Genomic DNA, 19348 nt, shown 5'->3' on the forward strand with positions numbered 1-19348 from the left:
GCCGGGAAACAGAAACTCAGTGTTCCACACACACACACACACACACACACACACACACACACACACACACACACACACCTCACACATAAATGAAACTTTCCATGTGAACAGTGTGTGTGTGACTTCCCTGTTGATCGCTGCGTCTCCTCTCTGGGCACGATAACCCTGACAAGAGGAGGAGGAGGAGGAGGAGGAGGTCTGGGGTGGGGAGGCAGTGGGAGGTGGAGCGGGTGAGGCGGGGGGGTGTGGCTGAGGGTTTTCCGTCCTCCTCTCACCCTCAGAGGGAGCCCCTCCCTGCCGTTCCTGCCCAGCCTGAAGGGAAAGTCCAGCTCACTTCAACCTGAGTCTGTCTGAGAGCAGCTGTTCGCTCCACAGCTCGTCTTCATCGTCTCCGTCCTCCTCTTCCTCAGGTGTCCTCCATCATGGCGGCTGCCTCCAAGTCCTCCCAGACGGCGAAGAACCTGCTGATCGCCGTGCTGGCCCTCTGGTCCATCATCTCCCTCATCGTGATCGTGGTGTGGGCGACGTCTCCCAGCATGAAGAGCTCGGAGCAGTGCCGCGCTGAGCTGCAGGACGTCACCGAGAAGATGGAGGGGGCCAAGGTGGTGTACAACAAGAACAAGGCGGCTCTAGAGGAGATGGTGGAGGCCGAGAGGGAGAAGCAGGACCGCCAGAGAGCCGAGATCCTGGTGCTGCTGGGACGCCTCAACGCCACCAACGCCTCGCTGGAGGAGTGTCGGCAGGAAACCGTGAGTTCCACACTGTAAAAAATACACTGTTGACAGGTCAGTCCTGAGTTTGACCTCGACTCTGAGGCTCTCACTGTCACACAGACCAGGAAGTAACTTATTACCTACAAGTAACAGTAATCAGATTACTGTTGAACTGGAGCCTTCACTGGTTTTGCCCCCCTGACTCTCCTGGTTCATGCTGGGACTCAGAGGAAAGTTTTCATATTTAAAGACATGAAGTGATTTAGTTACACGTCTTTACTCAGTTAGTTTGCTCTTTCTGGATCATTAATAATAAGGAAAACTTTACATTTGATATTCTCTTGAATTCTAAAGCTGTATTTATTATTATGTGGAGTTTCTGTGTATTAATGACGTCCAGATTTCTCTGTGATGATCAGGGAACATGGAGTTGGTTCAGTGATTTTACAGAAGAAAAACTGAGAAATTATTCAGAACTAGTTGAGTTCCCTCAAACTATTGAAGGATTATGTCCAAACAACTTAAAGTAAAGCTCAGATGTTTTTCTATTTTTAACTTGTTGTCATTAAATGTACACCAACATGTCTCAGTCCTCCCCTCCTCTGTGACTCTGTCAGGGACTATTTTAAGTGGTGGATTAATCCACATTTTTTGCTGTAGTGTGTATTTGTGGCCACGGGACGCTGAGTGTGTGTGTCTGTGTGTGTGATGTTCAGTGTTGGTTCATATCTAAATATTTGTCGACAAGAAGAAAAATGTGTGTTTGTGAAGAGTGCTGACGCTGAGGAGGAGGAGCAGGTTCAGGATGAAGACGAGACTAAATGTCTCTTCAGGACAGATGGTTTGAGTTCTGTTTTTTACAGTGTAAATAAATCAGTAAATTATTACCAAACTGAAACTGAAAATAGAATCTTTTTCAGTTGAACGGCCAAAACTTCAAACCAAAGCCTGACCACGCCCTCCTCAACCAAAACACTAAGAGCTTCCATATGTACTCAGACTGACAGATCAATAAATAACCTCCACACACTCAGAGACTGAGGATCTGTTGGGATCAGGGATCAGTTCTCAGCTCTGATATGAACTGATATGAACTCTCCTCCCTGTTTCCATTTTGGGAGTTTTGTTCTTTTCCCCTCTGTGTGAAGGGTCTGAATAGTTTTTGCCTCGCGGCAGCAGCGCTCTGTTTAAACTGTGAGGAGACGTTCAGCAGTTTAGTTCAGCTGCTTCCAACTTTTCCAGCTTCGTATTCTCAGAGTTGTTGGTTGGAAAAAGTGAGTGTTTGCCTTCGCTCTCCCTCCTCCTCCTCCTCTCGTGGTTCGTCCTGACTCATTCCTCCTCTCCTTCACCTCTGCTCCACTCCTCCCTCTCTCTCTGCTCCTCATGTTTTCCTCCGTCTGACGTCTCCCCTCCTGACTCTCATCCTGTGAAAGCCTCATTATTTCGTGTATTTGCTGGAGGGAAACTCTCGCATCACGTCTGTGGACGATCTTTATTTACAGAAACAGAAAAGTCTGAAAATACATAAAGAGTTTCTTTCCTGCTCAGGGAGATGTAACGAGCTCTGGCTGTTTGTTCGCCCGGTACTACATTACCCAGAATTCACAGTGAGCGCTACAGTGTGACCATGAGTGTTTTACTGGAACAGTCCAGTACCAGAGTCCATGTTTAGACAAACAGAGTCCAGGTGACCGGTCGGTCAGAAGATAACAGGTGAATCCTCTGACCCTCCTCAGGAACTCTGCAGCTGAAAGCTCAGGAAAAAAGACTGATTTGTTTTGTTCAGAGGAAGCGTGTAAGTGGGCCTTTGAGTCAAGGTTATTTACAGGTGTGGTTGAGGTGTGATGATCAGAGTCTAGCTGAACTGCTTCAGGAGTGTCATATCTTTAACTGAGAAGAAGGAAACTGTGGTTGTTATATCCACACTTCTGTACGATCACTTTTCATTCACTTTTCATTTAGCTAACAGCTAACATAGATGTTAGCTGTTAGCCCTGTTAGCTGTCAGTCTTGTTAGCTGTTAGCCCTGTTAGCTGTTGGCCCTGTTAGGACTCAGTGTGGACGGACAAACAGCATCTTCGTCCCCTCTGTGTGGTCTCTGGGATGAAACCTTTTCAGCTGACTGTAAAGATCTGTTGTGTTTCCGTCTTTGTTAGTACCGACTGCCGACGTAATCGATGAGCTGTGACCTTTCCTCTCAGCAGTTTCCTGCTCAGAGGATGAAGTCAGTAGTCTTACTCGTCTACAGCTTTCTTTACCTCCGGCAGCTGCAATAGTGCAAATTGAATAAAACTGCCTTCATCGTCTGAAGGTCCTGAGTCATAACGATGGAGATGATCAGCTAAATTATTAATCTGGAACTGAAACAGCTGATGGCTGATCAGAGACGACAATCTGTTGAACTACAGAAACAAAATGATCTTTGATCATAAGACACAGAGAACCAGTCAGTAATTTTCAGTTTCATTTACAGTGAAATGCTGCAGGGTGAGAGTCTAACAGCCTCAGGATGTTCATTCACACCGACACAGGAGATTGAAAAGATAATTGTTGTTTCTGTGCCTCCTGACAGTTTCCTGTGTTTGACCTCTGCCAAAAAAGAAGTAAGAACAAAATCTGTTGAATAAAACAAGCTGCAGAAGACACAGTCACCCACTGCAGCATTCCTACAAAATAAAAGCTTTTAATGAGAGCAGCTGGTATCACCTGATCTCAGAGCAGCCGACAGTTGTGTTATTCACATATTTTACCATTAGATCTAAAGAACATGAGTTCTTCTTCTAACCCTGTGACAGAGATGGTGTATCAGAGATAACAGAGTCTTCCTGATCTCAACTGTGAAACTCATGAACCACATGTGGTATTTGCAGGTGCTGTGTTAGTATGAGGGAGAGGGTTTGGTTTGTGGTTTGGTTTGACATGTTTTTTTTCCCGGTTTAATTATATTATTGATTCCAATGAACCAGTTGGGTTTGTCTTTACGTATTGAATCAGTTTGAAATAAAATCGTTTTGTCTTTTAATTTGCTAACTAAGCTCATCTGAGGTTTATCTTGATCGGACTTATTCAAATTATTTTGTCCTGTGCATAAATGAAGATGAATAAATCTACAATACATGGCCAAAAGTGTGTGCACAGCTGTGTGTATGCAGGTTCATTAAGGTGCTGTTCTAACAGCCTCCTGGTTTCAGTCTGTCCAGCAGATCTGGATCTGATCTGATCCTGTTGGAGCATCGGTGAGGTCCAACACTGGGGTTGGTGATGAGGTCTGGTTTGTGTTGGACTGGGCTGAGATCAGGGTTCTGTTCAGATCAGTCAGCACCAAACTGTTGACACTGTTGAGCTCTAGAGATCAACATGTTGTTCAGCTGAATGACTTTATGGGCCAGTTAGCAACTTAGTCCCATCTTCCAGGAGAGGAGGTTCCAGAGGTCTTTGAGAGGGTTAATGGATCATTGATAGGGTTATATTGGACCTGGGATGTGTTCCAGGAGTCCTTCAGGAGGTATATCAGGCCTTGACTCAGTTGTAGTGGTCCTTGAGCATGGTCCAGGTTAGAGGTGTGTGATACAACGATATATATCAGATGCCGAAATAAAAACATTTCATATTATGCTCTATTGTTTATTTTTTGATGTTGTAAAAGACACTGTTTATGTTCCGAACAGGAGAAGAACCAGCCGAGACAAATCTCTGTAGCATGAATGTGGTTTGGTTCCGAAAAAAGTCTGATAAATATTGTTATCAGGATATGAGATTTTGGTCATATTCAACAGCCCTTTTGCAGGTGGCTTTTAAAACATTGTAAGAGTCCTTGAAGAGGCTTCCCATGTTCCTCACTCATTCGTCAGTGATCAGTCATTAATGTCAGGTTACGATCAGGTTCTGTCAGCAGGAAGGATCACAGCTGTGGTTTGAGTTTTGTCAGCGCAGCAAACTGCCACTGAATGCAAATACTGAGAATGAAGTGACGAGTTCACTGCTGTTTCCTGTACATCACTTCCTGTTTAGCAGCTTCATGTGTTCAGACAGTTCAAGTAAAACAAGTGAAACACAAAGTATGAGAGTCATTATACCTCTGGATTCTTCTCATTTTCAGCTTCAGAGCTGAATTATTCCACAGGTTCCAGGTCAGTTTGTTTGTTCTGCATCAAGAAAAAAATGTCATTGATTAAAGTCTTGAGAAAACATTGGTTTGTCCTGGGAAGCAGTAAAATGTCCTTGAGGAGAGTTGAGTTTTTGTAGGATTCTAGTGGTCCTTGAAGAAGTTCCAGAGGTTACTGAAGTTGTAATAAAGGTCCAGGGGTCCTTTTAGGATTTGATAAGAATATTCCAGATTATTTTCCACGTGTTTCCTTGAGGATGTCTCGGGGAAGATTTCTGTTTCAAGAATCCTTCAGGAAGTTTTAGAGTTCCTTAAGGTGGTTTTGGAAGTCCTTGAGAAATGTAGAGGGCCTTTAATAGGGTTATAGTTGTCCCTATCCAGGATTCCTTTCTGATTACTCTGGGAGTGTTGAAGGGACGTGGAAATGTCACAGTATTGATAATGAACTGATAAAATAAGGAGTTCAGTTGGTACTGTTATTATCAACACAGAGCACCCAGTGTACATCAGTATTATGATTATGATTACACAGTGTACAGTGTGTGTTGTTATGGTTTTAAAACGCTCTCAGGATGAAGACATTTGTTTGGACTGTTCCTTTAAGTGCAGGACTCTGCTGGTCTAACTATAACCGCTGCGTTCAATGAAAGGAATGTTTCTAAAAGCCGTTCTCAGTCGACAGACGGAGCCGTCCTGTTTTCAGTCACCACCTCAGCTGTGAGAGCAGACAGCCTGGCCTGGCACAGCATGGCCCAGCTGAGGGTCACTTAGACCAGGTTCGTGTTTGTTTGGGTCTCTGCAGAGTTCAGGGCACAACTCGTTCGTGACATCCCTGAATGCACCAAACAAGGAACAGTCCCTGCTCTGAGCTGCACAATGAAAAACTACAGAAATAAATCTATGAACCAAATAACTGGGACTGAAACTGTGGAAGTAGCTTTAAAAAAAAGAAAGACTACTGTGACACAGGTGGGCGTGGCCTGTTCAAGGAATCCAGGTAAAAACAGTCTCACATAAGAGTCATTCCAGGTCAAATCAATAGAGTCTGAACATGCCGAGACGTTCTTTTCCAACTCCAGAGGAGGTGTCAGAGAACCACAGAAAAGACTGTAGGAGATCCTTGAGGAGGTTTTTCTCCTTTAACCTGACTGTGTGTGTTTGCAGGTGGCCCTGAACATGAACATCAGCGCCCTGCAGGAGACGGTGGAGCAGCTCCGTCAGACGGAGGCGAACCTCACGGCTCAGCTCGGCCTGAAGGAAGGTAACGATCGCTCTGTAGGAAAATCTCCATCACTGCCATGAAAGGAGACTTTCTCAGCGAGCTCGGCCAACAGTATTCTTAGCTGCATTTTCCCCTGTTACCATGACAACCTGTGAGTCAGAATAAATAAACACACACGATTGGTCGGTTTAAAAAAGGAAGGAAAGGAGCCAGGAGTGTTGTTCAGCTCCGAGAGATGAGCTGAGAGTCTGAAAGAAAACCACAAACTGTGATTTAACAAAATGAGTCTGATCAGATTCAGTCCTCAGAGTCCAGGGTTCACAGGAAAGAATGAAGGAGTGGGAGAGGGAGTGGTGGAAGGAATTAGGGAAGGAACAAGGAAAGAATTAAGAAGAAAGAAGAAAAATACAAATGAAAAGAAGGAAAACAAGGAATAAAAAGAAGTAAATAAGGAAAAATGGAAAACAAAGGAGGAATGAATGAAATAAGAGGAGAAAAAGAAGGAGGGAAAGAAGGGAACAGAAGGAAAATGACAGATAATAGAAAAACATAATAATAGAAAACATGAATAAAGAAATGACTGTGGCCAAAAAAAGAAAGAGATTTTTTATGTTGTTAAAGAGAAAAAAAGGAAAAATAAAAGAAATAAAGTAGAGTCCAGATTTTAAGGCTGAAAGAAATAAACAACTAATAAAGAAGAAAAGAATGAAGGAGATAGGGAGAGAACAGAGGGAAGAACGTTTTAAAAAGTAAACAAGAAAAAGGAGAAAGAAATGAAGCAGCGACTCTTTAAAGTCTCTCGTTCAGTCGTATTTATCCACTGATGAAACCAGAAACTGTCAGAGCCACAGTCAGATGATAAAACTGAAGTACTGCAGCAGAAACAGTAGAGACAGTAGAAACAGTAGAAACAGCAGAGACAGTAGAAACAGTAGGGACAGTAGAAACAGTAGAGACAGTAGAGACAGTAGAACAATAGAAACAGTAGAGACAGTAGAAACAGTAGAGACAGCAGAGACAGTAGAAACAATAGAAACAATAGAAACAGTAGAGACAGTAGAACAATAGAAACAGTAGAGACAGTAGAAACAGCAGAGACAGTAGAAACAATAGAAACAGTAGAGACAGTAGAAACAGCAGAGATAGACCAGTGGCTGCACCCAGTAGCAGCAGCAGCTCAGGACTCATCAGGACTCAGTCAGGACTCTGGAATGTGGACTATGTGGGTTTCCCTGCTCTGATCTGGATCACAGCGCTACGCTAACGGCTCAGACTCACAGGGAGGAGGTTCCTGCTGGACTTCACAACTCAACATGGTCACTGAGTCCAACTGGAAACTCTCTACAACCTGAGTCTCATACTTTCCTTTTTCCTTCCTTCTTTTCTTGTGAGTCCAGCAGAGACCAGAGTCTGACTCACTCTCAGATCCTGTTTCTGTTACACTACACACCACAAACTTCTGACACAGTATTAATGTTATTAGAGCTGAAAAAGGCCATAAATATCATATCTGTTGTTCAGAGGCTGATTCATCTGTTTGACCTGCTGCTAATAGGAAGCACAGACTCACACATTCTGAGAATCAGGAAGCATCAACAGCTGAGACGTTTAGAACAAGGTCAACTAACGTTAATGTTTCAGTTGCTCAAAGAACGAGAACGATCAGAGGACGTTAAAAATCAAACACGCAAAACAAAAATACGACTAAAGATTCATCAAAAAGTCATCAATCAAAAATAATCATGTTCATCAAAAACTGCAGATTACAGCCGGTTTAATTACAGCAGTGAAGAAGGTAACAATATACTGAACTCTACAGACCAGTCCTGGTCCTACAGACATGGGTACAGTCAAGGTCCAGGTTTAGGTCTCAGGTTTAGGTCTGTAGAAAACTAACTCTCTGAGATTAGTCGTCTTCATTTAGTCTAGGGTTTGGTTCTGAGAGCTGGTTCCAGTTTAGATCTGGTCCCTGGTCTCTAGGGTCCAGACTAGTTAAGGTCTGACTCGTATTGAGCCGTTCATCTCCTCTGGTTGTTATTTATTTATCATCGAGTCATTCTCTTATTAAATCTTCAGTTTAAAAAAATGCAGATACATGAGGATTATTTGTTTCTGATCTGTTCAGAAACCAAACGACCCGTTGGGAGGTTTTTGTTTCAGAGGATGAAGTCAGGTCTTTTGTTAATGGAAGAAAAAGGTATTTTCCTTTAATAACACTCTCCAGAAGCAGCTGGGGCACAAACGGTGGCCTGATGGGAAGTGGAGAGAGACTTTAATGAAGGTGACTTCCTGCTGCGAACAGTCGGAGGGAAACCATTTGTTCCTGTATGAAGCAGATATGAGAGCAGCATTGTATTAAACTGGGAGCTGCCAACCGTGATAAACATCACTCACTGTTTAATGTGAACACGACAGAAACTCTGGAAAAAAACATCCAGCTCATTTTACAACGAACACATCAGGAGAAAATATTCAGCTGCTGAGAGGTTGGTTTAGAAAATGTTTATTTCTGAGCCTGATGTTCTTTCACTTGACTTCAAATCAACTTGTTTTATAGATTTCCTACAAATATCAGTCAGTATTTTAACAGATGACTCGGTCCTGGACTGTCTCTGGTTCAGATGCAGATTTTCTGGCAGGATCTGAGTCTGAATCTGATCCAGAATCTGCACATAAACAAACTAAAGCAGAGAAAACATGGGCCCTGGCAGCTCCCATCATTCCTGACATAACTGTGATAAGACTGGACCTTTCCTTATATGTTAATGGAGCCGCAGACCTGAACCAAACTCTGCCAGTTTTCCACCACCCTGCAGGGCGTTTCCCAGACCTCCAGACCTCCTCCGGCTCAGATCCCAAGGTGTTTCCACCCCCTCCCTTAGTTACTGTAACTATGTTGTACAACAGCTTCACTGCATCAGTAAACGACAGAAAAGTCTTCACCTACAAACAACGAGTAACTCACAGGTTGTTCAAAACAAACTGGATTTGGTAACAGTAACAGTAACCTGTCACCTGGAACAGGTGCTCAGTAGCAGGTCTGAAGTCACGACCAACTAAAATCCTGTTTCCTGGTCCAACTTCTCTGAGTCTCTCCTGTTTCCCAGGTGCTGCAGTGCTGAGTCTGTGTTGTTTCCTCGTCATAGTGAAAGCAGTAGAATGACACGGAATAGTTTCTTGGACTCAGATCTGTTCAGAGAAGTTGGACCAGGAAACAGGATTTTAGTTGGTCGTGATGTCTCGAGTTAATAAGCAGATAACCACAGTCTAGATCCAGGGAGTCAGATCAGGTTGTGACTGGAGCAGGAGTCAGGATGTGGATCCAGCTCTTACAACAGAAACCAGAGTCAGATATTAATCTGACCCAGAATCTTTAATCAGCCTGAGCAAAGCAGATATCTGAGGTAATTACTCTGTCTGTGTTTTTATCCTCAGACCAGATCGACATCCTGCAGCAGAACCTGACCCTGGCCTTCCACCAGACCGAGTCCTGTTTCAGTCTGAAGACGGCGGCTGAGAGTCAGATGCTGGCGGCTCAGAGTCAGACCAAAGCCTGCGAGTCCACCCAGCAGTACCTGCAGAAACAGCTGTGAGTGAACACAGGATCAGTCAGGACTGAGCTTGGCCTCCGTCGATCGCTGGAGGTTTCCAACACGCTGTGGTTCTGGTTCTGAGTCATCAGACCAGACCAGTGCAGGACGTCAGAATCAGGTTTATGAAGGTAACAGCTGCAGCTCTGACCCGGTCTCTGTCTCTGTGTGTTTACAGTCAGAAGTGTAAATCCGTTGAAACCACGGCTCAGCAGCCGCAGCAGCAGCAGGACCCCCCCCTCCCCACCAAGACGTCCGCCGCCTCGCCCCTTGCTGGTATTCCCGCTCTGGCGCTGCTCGTCTGCAGCGCTCTGCATCTGATAACCTGTGAGTACCGACGCCGCCTGCGCTCCCCTGTCCCAACTCAACACCATAATCTGTCCCACATGGCTCTAAATCAGAACCAGCACAGACCTCAGGAGTCCCAGAGAGCACAAACTGCTGCACCCTGAACGCATCATTCCTGCCACTGCAGCTCCAGGTTTAAATCCTAACACTGTTGTTGTTGTTGTTCTCAGGAGTTCAGTGCGGCGGACAGTCGTTTCGGCGGCGAGCACTGTGGTCCAGGACGGGGGCGGAGCCTGGACGGACTTTATGACTGCTGTACAAACTTCCTGTCTACATAACAAACAAACAAACAAAACAAACAGATCGCCATGGAGACGCTGACATCACACTGTCGTATGATTGGACACAAACTCTGCTTTAAGTCGAACAGCTGAGACGTTCACTGACCGTTAGAGACTCTACTGCTCTACTGCACCACTGTTTCCTCACAGCTACACAGATCAGCATCTCTACTTCCTGCCTCTGCTGGTTCTACTTCCTGCTGCTGGTTTCCACTTCCTGCTGCAAGTTTCTACTTCCTGTTGCAAGTTTTTACTTCCTGCTGCTGGTTTCTAATATTTTAGTCCGTTAAGAAAAAACATTTTCCAAAGCCTGCATCAGTTTTTAGACTGGCTTCACTCCACATCAGCTGATTGATCACAGGAGAACTTTCCGTTCAGATTTTTTCTGTACATCTGACAGATATTTTCCTTACAGAACAACTTGCAGGTTGGAGATCCCAAGTCAAGTCAATGTTATTTATAAAGCAGCAATTCACAACAGAGGTTATCTTGAGGCTTCTGTACATACAGAGCAGGTCTAGACCGAACTCTTTATCTTATAAAATTTACAGAGAGAAACCCAACAGATCCCACCATGAGCAGCACTAGGCGACTGTGGAGAGGAAACACTTCCTTTAAGAGGCAGAAACCTCGAGCATCTGCCTCGATCGGTTGGGTTTAAACGTACAGATATTATAAGAACTGGATTTTCAAAAAATACACTGATATAAAGATTACAGTGACGTCTGGAGCTGTAAAAACGACAAACAGGAAGTGATGTAACACAGAGGAGACCGAGTCAGAGCGAGTTTTGAAACTGATGAGGCTGAAAATGTATTTACATTTGTGCAACCTGCACACAGGTAATTCAGCATGATCACAGATGGATATCACCAAAACATAACATAACCTTATGTGACGTAGTATGAGGCAGTGTTGAGCTGAAAACACACTCCTCCTCTGAAGTTTTAGATTCATGTCTTGGAAAACAAAGAAACACACGAATTAACTTTTCAGACAATGTTCAGTAGAAATTTCTTTAAAACCTGCAAGTTGCTCTGTAACAATCAATTGTTCAGTGAATTAAACCTCAGAACAGTTTTGAGTTCACTGTCACAGAAAAATAATATCAAATATCATCAGAGAATCAACTGATCATTTCAGCTGTAGAGTATTGATCAGTGTCTGAGGAAATGATGCTGCTGTTATGTACAGTGGAGAGCGCCCTCAGGAGGTTAAAGCTACTACTACAACTACTCCTCTGAAATCACAGAGTCGTGTTAAATATCAGATCAATAACTGAATGTGATCAGCAGGGATTTAAAGAGAAGCTGCACCTGAATCACAGGTGGATCCAGAGTCTGAGTGGAGGGAAGCAGATCTGAACTCTGATGGAGGAGTCGGATCAGCAGGGACGATGAGTGAAGCTCAAAGCCACTTATTTCCTATTAAAACCACGTTTACACCTTCAGTCTGACGTGAGTCTGGATCAGGGTCTGATCCGGATCAGGGTTTTACAGTCAGGAGTAAACGTGTGTGTCAGTGTGTGAATGAAGTATTTTCTGCTGTTTGTTTTTTTAGTGTTTTGTGCTTTTTATGACAAACTCACAGCTTGAAGCTCCGACACTGCAGCAGAACGACGACTCGACTTTTAGAAGCTTTTTTAAATTTTATCTGATGCTGGTTTGGGATATTTCTTTGGGGGGTGGGGGGGGTGGCCTCAGGGGACAGGTGATTATGTTGATGATATTAATAAACCTGAGGAGTTTGTAAGATGTCAGTGTTTTTCTTTGAGCCTGATCAACCAAAGGTCAAAGGTCAGAGTTGAACTGCAGCCGAATGACGAGAGGCGTCAACATGAGAACATTTACTCAGCTCCCGTTTAAACCAGCTTTAACTATTTAACCTCAAAGTCTGAGCTCCAGCAGGTTCAGAGTCACACCAGTTAAAAACCAGAATTCATCTCTGACCTGACGGAAAATATCAAGAGCTAGAAACAGTGTGTGTTTGTTACAGCACGTCCTGAACCAGGAGGAGAGGATCATGGGTAATATACACCCCTGGGTGTTCTGTCAGTTCAGGTAGTGGACTGATAAATAGAAGCAGTGTTTGTGTTTGACCAGTAGAAGAACAAACGACAAAGACGAGTAGAGTTTTTAAAAACCTGCCTTTATTCAGTAGAAGTTTGTGTTTGAGCTCTACAGACATTTGAGGACGGAGAAGTTACAGACGGTTCCTCTGGGACATCCACACAACTTCCCGATCCTCGACCCTTTACGCACCGCACACTGCTCACCTGCATCACACTGACACACAACAACAACAAATCACAATCTGCATCTTCATTCTACGACTGAAGCTTTTTGAATCAGGTTCATTTGTTCCCGTCAGAGACAGTCGACATGAAACAACCAGAGAATGTTTAGCCTTTCACTTCCTTCATGTTCCCGTATGAAAAGAGAAATGTTCTCACTGAGGGAAGCCAGCCGAGTTTCTTCTCTGACGACGGCAGCTGTTTGCTCTTTAACTTCTCCAGGACTTCCTGCAGAGCTTCGATCTGAGGACGAAACAGAGGCCGAAGGTTGAGCTGAGACGACAAACCACAGACTCAAAGTTTAAATAAAGTTCTGAGCGTGGGCGTTAGACAGGAGGAGACCGAGTCTGATTTTCACCTGATTCTTGTCACATTAAAAAACATCTGCAGAACACAAACATCTGTTCACTGCTCAGAACAATCAGATGACCACCTCAGGGTTTTACTGCTGAACTAACCTTACTTAGTTTCTCCTGTTTAGTTTTCCTCAGCTGAGTTTAAACTGCTACAGAATATAAATAAAGTAGAGCTGACGATTGACAAATCATTAATGATCTCTTCCTACATTTCTCTGGTTTCTGTTTCAGTAAACTGAATCACTGCACATCTCTCATTTTCTAACATTTAACAGACAAATCATCGATAAAAATCATCACGTTAATCAATAACATAAACGATGTGCAGCTGCAGAAAAACTCATCCTAAATCTTCTCTAGCGACCTGATGTGAGATGTTTCGTCCTGACTCACCAGCTCTTTCTCCTCCTGCGTCTTGATGGCGTCGTCCTCAGGTGATCGCTCCTCTATCAGCTCCTCACAGCTCCCCACAACTACCAGCAGCCAGCAGGAGGCGCTGAGGAGCAACATCCTGCCGCTGACCATGGCGCTAACGGACTTGGACTCGGACCGGGCTGAGGGCTGAGGACGGAGGCTGCGTGACACTCGACACCTCTGGATTCTGAGTCTCGGCCGTGGTGGTTTTTATCTGAGCAGCTCTGACGTCACTCTGACAATATTTACTGTGCGATAATGAGACAATCAGACGCTGCAGCTCGGAGGTCGGACGAGGAGACGGACCTCTGCTCCTTCAAACAGGACGTGACGGCAGGATTTCTCATTTTCAAAGCCTGTGTTTAAAGAGGTTTTTTAACTCGCGTCATGTTTCCTGCAGACGCTGGGATCAGTGTTTCTGCAGCTTCACCAAACTAAACTTAAATCTGAAGCCTGTTTCCAGGTCTTCAAGGCCTCAGTGATCACACATGGTTAGAGGTGGAGGACGTCTCTACAGCAGCAGCCAAACTGTCAACAGCAGAGACAGGTTCAAGACTTTTTACAACCTTTAAGGCCCTGAATTCAATGCCTTTTAAGACGTTAACAGCTGCAGGTAGACCAGCAGATTCACTGACAGGAAGAGGCGTGGCTCTGCAGCGTCTCTGAGCGTCAGCGTTTACGTCAAACCACATATAAAGCTTTAATATCCTCGTCACACAGACCTCTGTCTGAACACAGCAAACAATCAAACCCTTAAAAGGTCGGAGTAAAGTTCAATGACCTCACTTTCAGTTTGGCTTGTTCGTAAATCTCTCTTTTCAAATTAAAAGCCCTCTGTAGAGTCGAGTCATCTGAGAGTAAAGTTGGCGTCTTGGTCACAGCTCAGTTATGAAATCTGACCTCTCCTGCCGGGCTGCTGGCAGCCTCATCAGTGTTAACTCGCCATAACACCGTCAGTCTCAGCCTGAGACCCTGATCACAGTCCTCAGGTCTGATGATCTGATGGTTGTACAGATGATCTTATCAGATTCTCCTGTGGTGTGAGGTGTGTTCAGACCGATTTTACCTTTCTGATTTGGAGCTGTGAGTCCAGACTGGTTGTTGGTGGTGAATCTGTTAGTGTGTGGTCAGTGTTATCTGTTCTGATGTGTGTGTGTGGTCTCTTGTGTTTTCTGCATCAGTTATGTTTTTAAAAATTTCTCAGTTCGAATCTTTAAATCTTAAAATGTCTTAAAGCACAAACTGTGTTAAATATCTTCACCTGCTGATTCAAAGACGAAGATGAAAAGCACAAATATTTGTCCACCTTTTCTTTTTAATAACACAACTCTCTTTGTTCCAAATCTCTTCATTTCATTTTCTAACAGCACAGTTTTCAGCGTTTTATCGACCAACGCTCAAACTCTGAACATAATCAAAGAAAAAACAGCTTCACAGAAACACACAAACTTCTCTGAACTCGTCTCAACACAAACACACTGCTTCGTCAGAGAACCTCAGCTTCTCCACGGAAACTCTCAACTAAGAGCAAATAAAAGTCTCTTTAAAATACCCAAAAGAAAAAAGTGCAGTGAGTGAAAGACGATCGTCCCGGCTGCTTCTCGTCTCATTATTCTCTCTGGCTCTGAAGCAGAAAGTAAAAAAACAAAAAACTAAATATGAAAGAGGAAAGAGGACGTTCGGTTTGCAGATCCTCAACTCGTCATGAACAAAAGATTTTCTGTCCACAGACTTTTAAATGACTGAACTTGTACTGACAGAGTTTTCACTGTCGCACTAACAAGAAACAGAATCAGTTGTTGGTGATAAGTTGTTGATGTGAGGAGTAAATGTGAAGCTTTTAGTCCAGAAACACTGGATCCTACATTTCCCATAAGGCCTGATGTCTGATGACATCTCAGTGAGATCATCAGGCCACAGATGACATCATACAGCTGTTTCCCCTGAGGACTGACCACTTCCTGTTTTTTTACTGATGATGTAGCAGAGTGTGGATCAGGTGTGTACCTGTGTGTGTGTACCTGTGTGTGTGTGTGTACCTGTGTGTTGTTGCCTCAGTCTTTGGAGGTCGACCTGAGCTGCTGCTGAGCCTGAAACACATGAACACACCTCAGTACAGACGCTCTCTCTGTCAGAGAGTCAGAGCTCCGAGGAGACGACCGGACACTCACCATGTAGCTGCCGGTGTGGAAACCACAGGTGTACCACAGCATCAACATGCTGGAGGTGGCGTCGACTCTTGAGGAGCCGGGGGACTCATTCCCTCCGGACGTCCAGAGAGGAGGAGGAGGAGGAGGAGGGATGAAGGACAGAGGGTCCTGAGGACAGAGACACTGTGTCAGTCTGATCAATGACAACATGAATCACCTGTTTGATCAACGTTAGAGTTTTACCCCTGAGCCCAGGTGAGAGGGAGGAGGGAACGGAGGGAAGACAGAGAAGCTGTGATTGGTCGGTTTCTCTACTTCATCTCTCGGCTGGTTTCCTCTTCTTCTCTCCTCGGCTTCTCTCTCCACTTTACTCTGATTACTGAGCCTCTCTTTACCCTGCTGACACACAACAACAACACAACAACAACACAATCAGTCACTGAGGTGAGCAGGTCGACCTCAGTGAGCCGACGTCTCTGTTCATTAACATCATTAACATTAGTACAACAGGTCTTAAAAAGAAGAAAATCAAGACAAAATGACAAATGTAAATAAATCAAACTGAGTGAGGAAATCACTGTCAATAATATATAATATAATCTGAAAAGGAAATTCATGATGATTATTTGAAATGAATGTCTGCAGTGTCTCAGACTTTTTCTGTTTATTTCGCAGTAATCTGAAAACTGATGGACGTTTTTCTTTAAAATGAGCTGATAATGAAATAATTAACAGCTGCAGCTTTAATCTTTTTCAGAGACGTCATCAAATTAAATGTCAAACAGCTGAGAGTTTCAGCTTCTCAGACTGTTTTCTAACATTAGTTTTAGTGAATCTACAGAACATCAAACATGTTTAAAGCTTCAAACTGGAAATCTGGAACTCTTCATAACTGGAATTCCAGGATGTTTTTCCAGGTGCAGTACCTGCAGTTAACCAGCAGGTGTTGCCACTGAGACCTGGTAAATTCTCCGACTCACCCAGGAGGAGCTCTGCTGCTCGTCTCTCCACCCTGACCTCCTGTCTCCCCCTCTGTCCCCCTGGCTCTCCTCTCTCCTCCTCCTCCTCCCCCAGTCAGAGGTGCTGCTGGGTGAACTGGACTTCCAGCTGCTGCCCTGCACCGACACCTGACCGACAGATCAGAGGCCAGTGCAGCTGTTACTATGACAACCCTTAAATAAAGTCTGTTCACATTCAGTTCTATTGTTTTAGTTCAAAGTGTTGAAACAGAAAATTAAATCAAAACAGAAAAAGAAAAAAGAAATTATAGACAAAATAATTCTACCATTAGCAGCTAATGCTACCATTAGCAGCTAAAGCTACCATTAGCAGCTAATGCTACCATTAGCAGCTAATGCTACCTGGAACTGGTCACCTGATCAGAGAATACATGAACATGATGAATCTGAATCTGTTTTTGATTTTCAGAGCTACAGACAGATTTCAGTCCTAGTCCCAGGTCCAGGTCCTGGTCCTGGTCTTCACCTTGGCGGTGGTTCTGCTGGGTCCGTGGAGCTCGTCGGGGCTCAGCAGGCTGCTGACATCCTGTTCCTCCTCGTTGTTGTAGTCGTCAAATCGAATGCGGCAGCGCTGACCTTTGACCCACAGAACCACGGCTGGATAAACCAGTCCGTCCTCCGAGTACACGGCCCGACACCGAGAACCAGGACTCCAGTCCTGAAACACAAACATCGACAACGTTTCCTCACTGACAGAGTCGCACCTGCTGACGGTTAAACCAGGTGTACAGGTGAGGCGGCGTGAGGTCGTCGTTACCTCAGAGTTCTGTCTCTGCGTGGGCGGAGCAGCTTTGGGCGCCATGAGCGCGCTCAGTTCCACATCCTCCTCGTTGCCGTAGCTGATAAAACGAACCCTGCAGCGCTCGCCGTCCACAGACACCACCGTCGCCGGATACACCCGCCCGTCCTCCGACCACACGGCCCGACACTGAGCTCCGACCACCCACTGACAGAGAGAATCAGTCAGGTGTGAACTGAGCGTGTTCTGTAAACCTGCCCCGACCTGTCTGTGTGGTCGTTACCCTTGACTCAGCGGAGGAGGTCTCAGCTGCAGGTGGAGCGACTGTCTGTCTGTCCTGCTCCGTCTCCTCTGAGGCTGCACCTTCAGTCTGTTTCACCTCCTGCACAGACAGACAAACACACAGAAATATCATGTATCTCAGTCCACCAGACTCCATTCAAAAATCTGCCAAGTTTGTGTTTTCCTGCTTGTGGTTGAACTCCAACTCCAACTGTTCTCTATGAAAACATGTTGCTGTGAGCACAGCTAAGCTGAATTTTTCACATGCAGAACTTTTCAGCTTTCCACACTGCTTTATCATCTATCTTGTTGTAGTTTTATATCACATCTGGGTAATAAGTAACAGGTTCAACACTCTTCCATTTCCAGAACGTTGAATGAAGTTTTGTGAACTGTTTTGCTGCTGTAAAGTTTTAGTTATTGGTCTTTTCTGATATATTTGCAGCAGAACTAAAACAAATGATCCTGTAATAATTATCTTTAGTTATATTCTAACACAAGTCAGCCAAATTTAAACTTGAATTTTAAATGGAGTTGGGTGGATTGTTCTCTCTTAACACTTCTAACGTTGATAATTTAATGTCATGATTCAACCGAACAATAACATATAAACGTGCGGCTGAACCTCTGATAACAGGCTTTGGTTTGTGCTTATGTTCAACTATAACTACGCCGATTTAAAACTGGCAGAATTTTGAATGGAGTTTGGTTGATTATTCTGTCCTGACAGAAAAACGTTGACACTACGTAGTTTTATCGCTGCGTGTTGACAGCCCGGTAAAGTTACAGTTACACGGGTAGCTAGTTACTTTCTGTGGCAGAACGTAAACACATAAACCTTTAAACTCACCTGTGATATTTCCAAGGTGTTTTCAAAAGCCTTCACGAGGGAAGTTTCGTCTTTAACAGCCGCTGAGACGGACTCCACCTGCGGGAGAGCAGATTTAGTCAGTGACGGGAGCCGTTAGCAGCTAGCTAACAAGCTAACGAGCTAACCTGAACCTGAAACTACCGACTAATAACCCCGGTAACAGACAAACCGGCTGCTCCGTCTGTTTGTGCTAATCAACCGTAAAACCTGAGACTAGCTAGGCAGCATGCTAGCTGAGTGACTCGGCTAACACTCGGACGTTTTTCCGTCTTTACTCGGTTTTTCGAATAATAAATGAATAAATGAATAAAAACGCACCGGCTCCGCGGCTCCGTGAATACCGGAGGTTTCTGTCGGTTCAGTCATGGCTGTCATCGGTTAGATCAACGGTCATTTCACAAAGGTAAAGATTTAACCGCGACAACCTGCAACACCTGCGTCAAGTTCACCGGATATGGAGACAGAACTTCCGGTGAGACCTTTCACAATAAGTAAGAATGTCAAAATAAAAGAAATGTAATTATTTTGATTGATTTATAACAGATTTTCTCTAGCTGTCACCTTTCATGGCTGATGATGGAATTTTTTTCTTCCACTTTTCAGGAGAAATTATATTTATTCTTTTCATTAATAAATTAATAAATAAAAGTAATTTTTTCATTATAGAGTGGATGAACAGAAAGAGACTGACTTTGTATCACGAATTCAAAAACCTTTCTGAGTTTAATTTTTGATTCTAATTATATTTGAACTTGTCTTTATTGTAAATAAACCTTATGCAGATGTTTATTGTTGTGATGTGCTTCTCTTTAACTGACTGACCAAAGACAACAGAGGTGACAGTGAGCAGCTGAGTGTGTGGACTGTTAAAGCTCAGAGAGGACGAGCTGTGTATTCTGATCCTTTCAATGAGCCTCCAGACTGGGACCGAGCAGAAACCAGGGAATTAAGACGTGTGAGATGGA

General features: G+C 44.2%; 3 protein-coding genes across 5 annotated transcripts; 1 reads left to right on the forward strand and 2 right to left on the reverse strand.

Annotated features, from left to right (window-relative positions):
• The first annotated feature begins 287 nt into the window (after positions 1–287).
• si:ch211-1a19.3 (uncharacterized) lies at positions 288–12013 on the forward strand. The gene is made up of 5 exons (XM_018689084.2): positions 288–749; positions 5983–6079; positions 9476–9629; positions 9809–9957; positions 10149–12013. Coding segments are annotated over exons 1-5 (729 nt in total). The 5' UTR covers positions 288–422; the 3' UTR covers positions 10151–12013.
• LOC108891771 (cocaine- and amphetamine-regulated transcript protein) lies at positions 11939–13443 on the reverse strand. The gene is made up of 3 exons (XM_018689086.2): positions 13302–13443; positions 12712–12795; positions 11939–12544 (listed from the first exon to the last, which is right to left on the reverse strand). The coding sequence occupies exons 1-3, from the start codon at positions 13431–13433 to the stop codon at positions 12437–12439; spliced, it is 324 nt and encodes a 107-aa protein (XP_018544602.1). The 5' UTR covers positions 13434–13443; the 3' UTR covers positions 11939–12436.
• LOC108891768 (survival motor neuron protein) lies at positions 13442–18850 on the reverse strand. 3 transcript variants are annotated; one of them, XM_018689082.2, is made up of 10 exons: positions 18702–18850; positions 18363–18440; positions 17514–17612; positions 17249–17437; positions 16958–17149; positions 16453–16599; positions 15716–15871; positions 15494–15640; positions 15362–15412; positions 13442–13570 (listed from the first exon to the last, which is right to left on the reverse strand). In XM_018689082.2, the coding sequence occupies exons 1-9, from the start codon at positions 18756–18758 to the stop codon at positions 15377–15379; spliced, it is 1101 nt and encodes a 366-aa protein (XP_018544598.1). In that variant the 5' UTR covers positions 18759–18850; the 3' UTR covers positions 13442–13570; positions 15362–15376. The 3 variants fall into 3 exon arrangements, with proteins under 3 accessions (XP_018544598.1, XP_018544599.1, XP_018544597.1); XM_018689083.2 differs by lacking the exon at positions 13442–13570 and adding an exon at positions 14592–14946 and having other exon boundaries at positions 15716–15868; XM_018689081.2 differs by lacking the exon at positions 13442–13570 and adding an exon at positions 14592–14946.
• Between the last annotated feature and the right edge of the window lie 498 nt (positions 18851–19348).

Source organism: Lates calcarifer, unplaced genomic scaffold, assembly GCF_001640805.2.
Source record: "Lates calcarifer isolate ASB-BC8 unplaced genomic scaffold, TLL_Latcal_v3 _unitig_2017_quiver_672, whole genome shotgun sequence".
Taxonomy (NCBI): Eukaryota; Metazoa; Chordata; class Actinopteri; family Centropomidae; genus Lates; species Lates calcarifer.